This window comes from Artemia sp. Qi Xiang Cuo, chromosome 11 (genome assembly GCF_049724085.1).
Source record: "Artemia sp. Qi Xiang Cuo chromosome 11, ASM4972408v1, whole genome shotgun sequence".
NCBI lineage: Eukaryota > Metazoa > Arthropoda > Branchiopoda > Anostraca > Artemiidae > Artemia > Artemia sp. Qi Xiang Cuo.
Window position 1 is genome coordinate 14,815,428 of NC_142804.1, and position 12,502 is coordinate 14,827,929.

The 12,502-nt window shown below is 34.1% G+C and overlaps 1 protein-coding gene across 1 annotated transcript in view; it reads left to right on the top strand.

The window, feature by feature from the left end:
• The window catches only part of Ns2 (nucleostemin 2), a 34,772-nt gene extending 25,883 nt beyond the window's left edge, over positions 1-8,889 (top strand). Inside the window, exons 4-7 of the mRNA XM_089097081.1 lie at positions 2,105-2,254; positions 5,317-5,486; positions 7,091-7,271; positions 8,480-8,889. Of these exons, the coding sequence (XP_088953207.1) occupies positions 2,105-2,254; positions 5,317-5,486; positions 7,091-7,271; positions 8,480-8,871 (893 nt within the window). The 3' untranslated portion in view covers positions 8,872-8,889. The remainder of the gene's footprint in view (positions 1-2,104; positions 2,255-5,316; positions 5,487-7,090; positions 7,272-8,479) is intronic.
• Positions 8,890-12,502: the final 3,613 nt, after the last annotated feature.

Consider the following 12,502-nt stretch of genomic DNA (forward strand, 5'->3'; position numbering starts at 1 on the left):
TCAACGTTGGAACACTAATTTTGAAGAAACTAATTTTAAATTAATTTATTCCAATACATACATGAAAATCGGTAGTTAGTAGTGTAATGTTATTATTAGATGTTTTTAGGAATTAGAAATAGGTTTTGAAGTCTCAAGTTGGTTTCAAAGGCATTTTGAGAAAGTTTCTGCCAAAATACGTGTTCCAGGGTAATTGGGCCGCTGAAGGCAGATCAAATTAGAGGAGCTGTTTGTACGCGCCGATATAAATATATACACATATATATATATATATATATATATATATATATATATATATATATATATATATATATATATATATATATATATATATATATATATATATATACACTACGAAAACTTTACGAAAAAGAAAGTTTTTTTTAAAGAAAAGTAAAGGCCATATTAAACTTAAGATCAGTAGAAATAGAAGCCTACAATAATTCAAACTCAAAACGACCAGAAATTATCATTAAAGAATAAAGAAGGAAAGGAGAATAATTGGTATGGCGGTAACACTGCATATACATTTATATGAATGTATATATAGTGGGCTGTAATAAAAATGATAAACTATCCAGTTGCGGATCCAGAGGGGGGGGGCGAGGGTTACCCCCGTAAAGTAGTCTAAAGTAGTGTAATTTCCCTAATTAACGCAAGTTTTCATTAATTAAACTTGCTCCTAACGTAAGTTTGTCGGATCAACCTACTTTGCGCCCCCCTCCCCTAAAAAATCCTGGATTAGCCCCTGAAACCATCACACCTACTCCGCCAGTTATTAGAAGAAAAAAAAATTCCTTATTTTTATAAATTTCATCAACCGCCTCCTTTTTTACAAAATCCTAAATAGGCCAATCATTTGAGTCCACTGTATGTAAATAATAGATTAAGTCATAATTTGTATATAAATTAAGTCATACCTGTGAGATGGGACACTTGCAAACCACTTGGCTGGCTCACCAAGTTTTTTTCTGCTTTCGCAATTACGAATAATGCACTGTATAACCATTTCTCATTGAGTCAACACACTAACCCGCTAATGCAGAAAGAAGTGGGAGGAGCTTTTTGTTCGCACCGAGAACGAAGACCAGAAATGATCTGCGATAATTATATAAACTGTGGTATGAAGTGACTGAAAAAAAAATACATTGAAGCCTTAAGGCTCTTTATAGGCACGATGGAACGTTGCCTCTGATCTTTAATTCCATAAGATAGTGTATCATTTTAAATTAGAAAATAACTCAAAATTGCACAAGAATATATTCCAAAGGATTTTGTAATTTTTACTTAAAAGATAGCTTCCCAATTAAATATTGTGACACACTATGGGCTTTTTTGACACGGTGCCTCTCGGTTGTTTATGCTTTTGCTGTAGTTTTTAATCGTTGCTTTGTCGTTTTAATTGTTATTTTCTTTTTCTTTGTGGTTATATTTACGGACCATTCTCTTTTTGGATTCACAGATGCTTCTGCCATTGTGATGAACAAGTTTTTGGAGATTTCTCTTGCTGCTTGTGATCACTGCATCTGCGTTTCTCATATCAGATATAACTAATTCGTTTTTCTTTTATATCAGCTATATTTAGCTTGTTTCAAAACAGAGGTAAACAGCACGGTAGCTTTCTGGTTAATTTTGGTTATAGAGCAGAGATGAGATTTTAAAAACACCCTTTATTACCCATATCATACTCACTCAAAAATTTGATAATTATCGCCATTGTGTTTGTAATACAGCCCCTCCCCCCTCTAACGGGACTAGGTATAACCTCAAGCTATATAAAAAAGTTTATTGAATTGAATGAGGTAAGAATTTAGCTGTTGTAGTGTTTAGTTCAAAAGAGGAAATAGACTACTCTGGGTTAATTTTTGATATAGGCCAAAAATGTAATTAAAAAGATACCATTTGATTCCCAGTTCAATGCTCTCGAGTAAGAAGCTGAGAAATAAATGGGGAATGGTGGGAAATAAACTGTAAAGCTAATCAACGAAGAAATTATTGAAACAAATTGATAAATGAATGGTCTTGTGTCAAACTATTACTGGCGAATTAGAGAATTTAATTGTTTATCTTTGGTTATATTTTTAAAACATTGATTATTTTACAGGTGTGGTGCGTGTTGAAAATATATCAGCACCAGAAGATTATATCACGCCATTGCTGGGTCGTGTCAAGTCAGAGTATATGAAAAAAACATACAAGATTGAATCTTGGAGCGATCCAAATGATTTCTTAGAACAACTTGCAAAGAAATGTGGTATTTAATTCTTCTTTTGTATTTTTCTTTTCTAATTTAGTTGGCATCAATGCCTGAAATTTTCGGTACAATATCTCAGGAACGGTTAAGGGTATTAAGTTGAAACTTTCAGAGAATGTTTAGGGGCATGTCGAGCTCAATCAAAAGATATTATGTGCATCTCGGTTATCACGAGGGTGTATCTGTAATATCCCAGGAACGGTTAATGGCACACTGTTGCAACTTTTAGGGAATGTTGAGGGCAGTGTGAAAATGAATTAAAAGACACTAATCAGAAGTACTAAATTATAATCAGATATTTCAATTCTTAAAATGGAGACGTGAAAAACTTGAGAAATATTCAATCTGTTAACCAATAACAAAACTCTGGCAATCAAAAACGAACAGAAATTAATTAAAAAAAAAAACTTCCCAAAAAATAGTGTTTCAAAGAAAAGTCAAGATCCATCTTAGACTTAAAACCTACAGAAATAAATTCCCATTATAATCCAAACTCAAAGCGACCAGAAATTACGATTAAAAAATGAATGAAATCCAAAACGGACAGAAATTAAATAAACAATCATAGCAAACATACAGATAATAGGTACTAATATAAATGAATAAGTAAATCTTAAGACGAGCAAAGACTAAATCGAATGTTTAAGTCGAGCAGAAAACGAACAATATCACTAGAAACCGAACGGCTCTCATAATTAAAGCTGCGATATATGCCATTTCGGTCAAAAATAAATTGTGTACATGACGTGGGTAAACTCAGCACGAGGAATCGAATAATACGGTCAGAATTGTCCTATCTCGAACTGTTACGATGATTAAATAAGAGGCATACACCACTAAGTGGCGTTTATCAGTTCTTGTTGCAATTCAGAATGACAAAAAAGGATTATCTCACGGAGCTATAACATAGGGACCTGGCATTTGTCTCCTTTTTTTGTCAATAAAAAAGGAGACATACGCCATAAAATAGAATAATTTAGAATTCGCTCGATGTAAACTACTTTAGAATACTTGAATTTAATTCATTCCATTGAAAAGAACATAAGAAGTTGGTTTAGAAGATGTTCCCTTTATCTCCATTATCCTCTTCCTTCAGAGTGCCCACAGCCGACAAACATCGTCTGTTTTTTGGCTCTCCTGAAAAGTTACAAAAATGACGTATGTCGCCCTTTTAATTATCACAGCCAAGGAGTTTTGCTACTGCCCCCTTCTCTCGCCCCTAATCGTAAAAGTCTAAAGCCTATTACGTCATTTGTGCTTTACTTAAAACGAATTATATTGCAAATATTTTCTTTTATTTTAACGATATGAAAAAAAAAAGAATCAATGAAATAAAATCTTGAATTGCCGAGTTTTCAGCAATCATTATTGTTATATATATCTAATATTTAGCTTATGTAGATCTTTCTAAGAACTGTTTCAGGCACATATAGTTTTGAATAAAACACAAAAGATATCTTCAATGAAATTCAAGTAAAATAAGAAGAGAGGAAGGAAAACGGAAAAAAGGAAAGAACCGTGACTCAGGCACCCAAAATACACAAAAGAAATTGAAATTACTGCATAAACAAATTGCCAGTCGTTCCAAAGAATGTATATATCTAGTAACTTAGACGGCTGAAATTGCAAAAAAAAATTGTGAACACTTGGTCCGTAACATTTCGGAACGTTCCGGTCTTGCCTTAGTCCTGGAAAAAAATATTGAAAAAAATTTCAATTTTTTTTGCAATTTTTTTTTTCAATTTTTTTTTTCAATTCAATTTTGCAATGACTAAACATTGCACACAACCTAAAAAAAATGAAAACTAAAAAGGAAAATAAAACTTTACACTTGAAGCTATACACAAATCAGCCACCTTCCGAAACTAGTAAAGTTCACAACGAAACAAGTTATCCTTATTTTGTCGAATATTTTTTCTCGTATTTTTCTCCTAACTTTGCCATTTTTCTTTAAAAATATGTATGTACTTCAATAGCAGTATGTTCGGACATGCCGATAAAATATCACCTCGGTTTAAAACTGAGGGAGGACGACTATACTGACGGAATATTATTAGTAATTATTATATTACTAATATATTATTATTAATAATATATAATAAGTTAGTATTATTAGTATTACAAGTATAAGTTAGTAGTTAGTATTATAAGTATTATTAGTAATATATTATTAATTATTATAATAAGTAATTATTAAGGGTGTCGTAAAGTCAGGAACATTGCGCCCTGCATATGCCTGTTCTAATGCCTTTGGACGGTTTGCAAACCCCAACCCCCGTGTATGTATTGTTGTTGATTTGATGTTGTATATTAAAGACAGAAGTGGTTTAATTGACAACAAAACATAGGAATGGGACTGCAAAAATGATCAAAAAGACGTTTTCAAAAAGACGTTCTCAGGTAGTAGTAGTATTATGCATTATTTTCCTGCTATTATCTAGATATTTTTTTTAATTGGATTGTTTATTACGTATTATTCTGCTGTCCTAATTGGGTATCTGAGGGGTCCTAGCCCGTCCTCAACCCCCGTTCTTGACACTATGGTTCTGTAGTCCTTTATTGAACATATGATAGACAATTTAAGCCCGTACTTAGTGATATATTAGTGGTAGTTTGTATAATTTGTAATTGGTAAAGATTTTTGTCTATTTGAAATTAGCAAACTATAATTTATAATTAATAGAGATTTTTGTCTATTTGAAATTAGCAAACTATAATTTATAATTAATAGGTATTTTTGTCTATTTGAAATTAGCAAACTGTAATTTGTAATTGATAGGGATTTTTGTCTATTTTAAGTCAGCAAATTATGTTTCTAGTTGCTCTACGTCTATTAGCTGGCGTTTCATTTTTTTAATCTCATATTGAAAACTAGACTACTTCAACATCAGAGAAGAATTACATTGTTTTTTTTTTATCAATAAGAATAAGATAAAAAAATAAACCCAGACACAAAAACCTAGTACAACCATATTTAGGTGTTTAACTGCATGTTTGGGAGCCCCCCCCCCAAAAAAAGAATATTACCTCAGTACTATAGTATATAATTTATTTTTTTGCAGGGAAATTGTTAAAGAAAGGTGAACCAGATATTAATGCTGTTGCTCGAATGATATTGAATGATTGGCAGCGTGGCAAACTTCCATATTTTGTAATGCCACCTGACAGTGAAGCTTACATCAAAGAACAAGAAGAAAGAAAGGACGCTAAGAAGCTACCAGAAGTGATTCAGGTGATATTTGATAAAAAATTGAGACCTTTGACTTTCTCGCCCTTTTTTTTAGCTCTTTTTGATCAAATTTCCTCCTTTACATGCTCTTTTTTTCATGGTGAATTCTTCTGTTTCATAAATCCTTTTAGTTATATGAGTTATAGACAGGCCAAACTGTACTCACTCTCACTTTAACAATATCCAAATGAGCGTAATTGAAAACCACTTCAGAAAAATTGTGGAATAAGTTCTTTTTCGCATGAAACAACCAGATCATCCTTTTAGGTTCCAATCGATTTCTTGAAATATACTAAACAAATTTAATAGAAAAAAAGACAAAAGTAGTGTGCTTACCTTGTATTTAACTAAAAGTGCATTTCTAGGGTGTAGAATATCTACACCCTATTATATATTTATTATATATTTATTATATAATATATTATATATATTATATATTAATTATATATTTATTACATTTCTAGGCTGTAAAATATCTACACCCTATTATATATTTATATATTTATTATTATATATTTATTATATATTATTATGATATAATTATATATTTATTTATTATATTATATATTTATTATAGAATTATAGTATTTATTTTTACTTTTTTGTTTTCATTCTTGTTTCCTGTTTGTCGTAGTTCCTGTATACAATGAAGATTAAATTAAATATTTTGAAAATATGAAATTAGTAACAGCTATAGAAGAGTTGCCACATTCTCGCACTGGGAATGTGGCGTTGGGATAAATGTGGCATTGCAGATTGTAATAGAGCGTGAAAATAATATACGCATCTGTGAGCTCTGAAGGCAAGGGCAATTTTTTTCATTTAATTTAATGCTGAAATACAAGATTTGGGTGAGGTATAATTTAATTACACTAGTTATGTTTTTTGCAAACATTAGTACCAAATTGGGTTATTTTCAATAATTCATGATTATAAAATTCTATGTTGGTGGTCAATTTTTTTTTTTTATACCATGCTAAAACGTCTCTCCATTTTTGGTCGTGTGGATTTTGACAAATTCATTCCAAACTTTGAATTCTAAATAAAAAATAGTTTTAGAAATATTTTTTGGAAAAAATAGAATTTTTAGAATGTTTTTTTTTTAGAAAAAATAGAATTTTTTTTTAGAAAATTTCAGAACCTCCCTCCCCCTCCCGACTACGGAAATTCTCTAATCCTCTTCCCCAAATGATCAGACTTTTGTGTACCTATGAATGTGTAGGGTATGAACAGAAATTTTACATGCCCAAGTTGAACTTATAATGATTATTTCATGAGCGCCCATAAGCTGAATTCCAGGGAGGGGGGTGCTTACCTGCTCTAATTGGCACTTTTAATGCTATATAATAGAAATCTCAAAACAAAAATATAAAAATAATGCAGCATCATTCAGCCAGGAGGGGGCTGGTGCCCCTCCTGCCCCCCTTATGGGTACCCATAGATTATTTTGACTATTCAAACGATTTTGGCTAATATATTCTCTGATTATCTTTAGTCTCTTTTCGATACTAAAATTTGTTATTACTTTTCTTTTAGTTATTTTAAGTTCCTGGGTAAATAAACTGAACAAAAATAAAATTTCGGATGTAGAGAATTTCTTTTTTCAGAACTTTTCTAAGATTCGGGTTGACTTCGAATACGAAGGTGATGATGTCCGGCCACTTGAACCTACGTTGGAAGCGCCTATTGAATCTGATGTGGAAGCTGATTCTGATGCCGAAGAGGACGAACAAATGGAAGAAACTATGACAGTAACAGATGAACAGCTGACAGTAACAGCTGTTACAGGTGTGGTTCTATTGCTTTAATTTATCGACCCCAAGTAAAAGTTTTGCAATTCAAATTTATCTTTTTACAAATTTTTATTTTCGTTTATTCTTTTTTTTAGGAAAGAGGAAGAGGAAGGAAGAAAGAGGAATTTTTATTACTTATTATTTATTTATGGCTATTATTTATTTATGGCTATATATTTATTATTATGGCTATATATATATATTTATGGCTATATATTTATTATTTATTACTTATTATTTATTTATATATTAGTTATTGTGCCATTCCAAATTTTCGTCGATCCACTTCCCATAGCTGGCGAAATACTTTAGAATCAACGGTCGTCGTAATCAATAAAAATAAGAAAATATTTTCAATAATAAAATTTGAAGTTCAAAATTTTGAAGTTTTATGGCACGCGACAGTAAAAAGATGGTTTGGCACACGGATCAATCGATAAGTAGCTAAATGACAATTCTGGACAATTCTAATCGATGCGACAAGTGTAATTGCCACAAGTTCTGCTTTCAGATATATAGTAATTTATCACAGGGAATCCCTTTGATCGGCCTTCTCCCTCCTTCTCTCTCTCTCTCTCTCCTCTCTCTTCTTTCTCTTTCTCTCTGTCACTAAAAGGTCGATAAAAACACAGAAAAACTACGTACTTCATATCTTTCCAGGATATGGTTACTCTATTCCAGTCGTTTTGTTAATGTTATCTATTTATCTATGAGTACTAGTTAACAACACGTTTTGTTAATTCCAAAGGTTCTACTGATTCGGATTTTTTATTTTATTCAATTTTTTTTGCAATAATCTACTTTTGATGATTACATCACGATCAATTGAGCACAATGACAACGCTCATTCAAAAAGTTATCGTGATTAATTGCAACTGTTGACCGCGGGGTAAATTTAAAAATAGTTATTACTATAGAAATTCAAGAAAAATTAAAAAAAAAAAATGACAGGTGATCCAGTAAACATCTCAATTTCCAAATAAAATATTTAAATTTTAACCCACCATGATGAAGAAATATGTATTGACCGATCAATTTTTAAACATAGTACAAAGAATTTTTTTCGAAAATTGTATGTGTTTCAACCGAGTTTACCCCCGCCCCTCGCATAGCTACTTTTCTGGTATCGCCTTCATTTTTTATATCTATTTATTTTGTTTCTGCCACAGCTGCGCTCATTTTATGTTTTAATTTGCTTTTTAGAATCACTCGAAACTAGAAGTGAAGAAGTATCCGTAGAAGAAGAAGAAGGTGATAACTCAGATATTGACGTAGATGCCCTGGTTAATCGGTCTGAACCACTTACAGACACTTTGGCCGAAGAAGTGACACCGGGAAAACGGAAACAGCTTCAACTAAAAAGCAGGACTGTTAAGAGAAGTCGAAGTGGGGATTTTGTTGTAACGCCTAGCAATGGCCGCTTTAAGACGAAATCACAACGTAAATTAACTTCAAAAGAAAAAAGAGCACTGGAAAGAGCACAGAAAAATAAGAAAGTGGGCCTTAACTTCTATGATGTTGTGAACGTTAAGAATAGGAGCAATAAGTCTTTTGTTGAGATGGCTAAGGCCTTCAGAGGTCATTCTAAGAAATAAAATTGCCTTTTTATCGTTTTCTACTTTGATCCTTTTTAATTTTTTTTTTTTTTTAGAGCAAGAAAGAATCTACTGAAGGGCTTAGTAAAGAAAATCGGACTTTCTTTTTTAAGATTATTTTGTAAGTCAAATTTAGGTTTTTGCCTCCTCGACCAATTTGTGCAGATTAGCTTGGCAATTGGGGCTCGAGTCTGTTGATTCTCAAAAACATCACTAACATACTATACTCTCTTACCGAAATAATATCAGTTTCCAGATTTTTTCTTTTTTCTTACAGAAACCTATAAATAAATGCAGATTTATGTTTTTTTGTGCGAAGTCACTATAGTAATTGAAATATCGTAAGGAGGCAACACTGGCAAATTGGTCACGTAAATTGCCTCTGGTTCATTATATTTTTTGCAGTGACTCGTAGGCAGTTTTGCACAGTGGTGTGATTTCATCAGAGTTCAAGGGGGGGGGGACAAAGTTGGAGCCAATTTTCCCAAATCAAGTGAAAATGACAGTAAAAATGAGCCATTTGGTACCATGAAAGTACTATATAGTACTATAGAAGTACTGTAAAGATACTTTATAGTACTATAAAGTATATGCTAAAGAAAACTGATCCATTTCTGATGATGCTTAAATTATGCAGGTTTATCTTGTTTTGACAAAATTTTTGAAGAAACTAAATTTCAGCTGGGGGGGGGGCAAACTGGGGTCTGGGGGAGCAACTGAGGTCTGGGAGGGGCAATTCCCCCCCCCCCCCCCCCTAGAAAATTACGCCCCTGGCTGTGCATATGTTTCCTTTAAGTATTTGACATCAGGGAATTTTTCTAGGGATCGTAGTGGTCTAATTTGTGTGCTTTTAACCCAATTTTTCGCAAGTGTGCTTAAAATGGATTCCCAACTGAAATGTTCACTCTTTTTTATTTTTTCAACCTTGAATGTGAGACAATTACAGAAGAGTAGGTAAGATTTTTTTGTTTAGTTTTTTTTTGTCTTGGTTTATTTATATATTCGTTTAATTTGAAGGGTTAGATACGAATTATAAAACAATATTCAGGAAGTTTCATTTGAAATGGCAAGAAAAGAAATTTTTGTCAATTTGGCCACCGATCTAGTATTTTGCGGCTAGTTTTCGCTAATCTTGGATTCTGGGTGATTGGGTCGATTCTGAATGTAGAACTTCTGACCTTTGAATTTTAATTTTCCTAATTTCTGATGGTATCGGGAGGGGGCTAAATGTAGTCCATCACTTTTGACGCTCAAAAAGGAACTAGAACTTCCAATTTTCAACCAAATAAGCCTCGTCTAAAGTTAAACAGCCATCCTTTCCATAAAAAGCTTAAATACCCCCTGGGCATTACTTACAACCCTTACCCCTAATCTCTGGGGTTTGTTCCAGCCCCAAAAGCCTCGTTATATGATATTTAGACTATTTCGAACAAAATGGCAATCGCAAAATTTCTATTATATGGATTTTGGGACAATACGACGTGTATGTAAGGGGGGGGGGTAGCTGCCCTCCGAACACTTTGAATCTTAAAAATAGCACTAGAGCGTCTGATTACCTATCCAATGAGCCTCCTCCGAAGTTTATATGACCATGCTTTCTATTAAAACCTTATATACCCCCAGGGCATAACTTACTACCCTTGCCCTGAGGATTGGGGGGATTTTTTATCCTCAAAGACAAAATCTCCAGACTTTTTCAAATACGTTGAACAAAATGGTTATCTCAAAATTTCAATTGGAAGTGTTTGGGAAAATGATGGGCATGGGGGGGAGGTCATTTGCCCTCTGATCTCTTTCGACTAATAAAAAAGGCACTAGTCCTCTCAATTTCAAATCGAATAAGCCCTAATTGAAGCTTCTATGACAAAACTTTCTATAAACACCTTATATGCCCCAAGGGCATAGCTTACAACCCTTGTCCCGAGGGCCATGGGGGGGGGGGGGTTCATCCTCAAAGAGATAATGTCCAGACCTTTCAATTATGTTGAAAAAAATGGCCATATCAAAATGTTGATTGGAAATGTTTGGGGAAATGATGGGCGTGGGGGGGGGGGTGTGATTCTCCATCCAATTACTTTCAACTATTAAAAAGGGCAATAGCCCTCTAAATTTCCAATCAAATGAGCCCTTTTTAATGTTTTTACGACAACGCTTTCTATAAAAACCTTATATTCACCAAGGGCATAACTTACAAACTTAGCCCTGAGGGCTTTGGGGGGGGGGTCATACTCGAAGACATAATTTCAGGACCCTTCAACAATGTTCAACAAAATGGCTATATCAATTGTTGATCCAAAGTGTTTGGGATTATGATGGGCGTCGGGGGGGGGGGCATTTGCCCTCCGACCGCTGTTGACAAATAATAAAGACACTAGTCCTCTCAATTCCCAATTGAATGAGCCCTTTTTGGAGTATCTAAGACAAAAATTTCTATAACAACCTTATATGCCCTCAGGGAATAACTTACAACCTTTGCCCTGGGGGAGGTGGGGGGTTTGTCTTCCTCAAAGACATAATTTCTGGATCTTTCAACTACGTTGAACAAATGGTGATTGGATGTGTTCGGAGAAATCGTGGGCGTGAGTGGGGGGGGGGAGTTAGTTGCCCTCCAATAAATTTCGATTATCAAAAAGAGCACTAGCCCTTTTAGTATCCAATCGAATAAACCCTTTTTGAAGTTACTACGACAGCGCGTTTTATAAAAACCTTATATACCCTGAAGGCATAACTTACAACACTTTCCCTGAGGGTTGTGGGGGGGGGGGCTTGTCATCCTCAAAGACCTAATTTTCAGAACTTTCAACTACGTTGAACAAAATGCCTATCTCAAAATTTTGATTGGATGGGGTGGGGGAAATGGTGGGCGTGGTTGGTTGCCATCCAATTACTTTCGATTCTCAAAAAAGGCACTAGCCCTTTGCGTTTCCAATCGAATGAGCGCTTTTTGAATTTTCTACGACAACGCTTTCTATAAAATCCTTATATGCTCCCAAGGTATAACTTACAACCCTTGCCCTGAGGGCTGTGGGGGGGGGGGGAGCGTAATCCTCAAAGACGTAATTTCCGGACCTTTCAACTACGTTGAGCAAAATGGCTTCTAAAAATTTTAATTGGATGTGTTTGGGGAAAGGGTGGATACGAGAGTAGGGTTAGTTGCCCCCCAATCACTTTCGACTACAGAAAAGGGCCCTAGCCTTTTCAATTTCCAATCGAATAAGCCCTTTTTGAAGTTTCTACGATAACGCTTTCTATAGAAACCTTACATTCCCCCAGGGCGGAACTTACAACCCTTGTCTTGAGGGCTCTGGAGGGCTTGTCATCCTCAAAGACCTAATTTCCAGGACTTTCAACAACGTTGAAGAAAATGGGTATCTCAAAATTTTGATTGGATGTGTTTGAGAAAATGGTTGGCGTGAGATGGGGGCTAGTTGCCCTCCAATCCCTTTCGATCATTAAAAAGGGTACTAGCTCTTTCAATTTCCAATCAAATGAGCCCTTTAAAAGTTTCTATGACAACGCTTTCTATAAAACCTTATATTTCCCCAGAGCATAACTTACAACCCTTGCCTTGAGGGCTGTGAAGGGCTTGTCATCCTCAAAGACCTAATTTCCAGAACTTTCAACAACATTG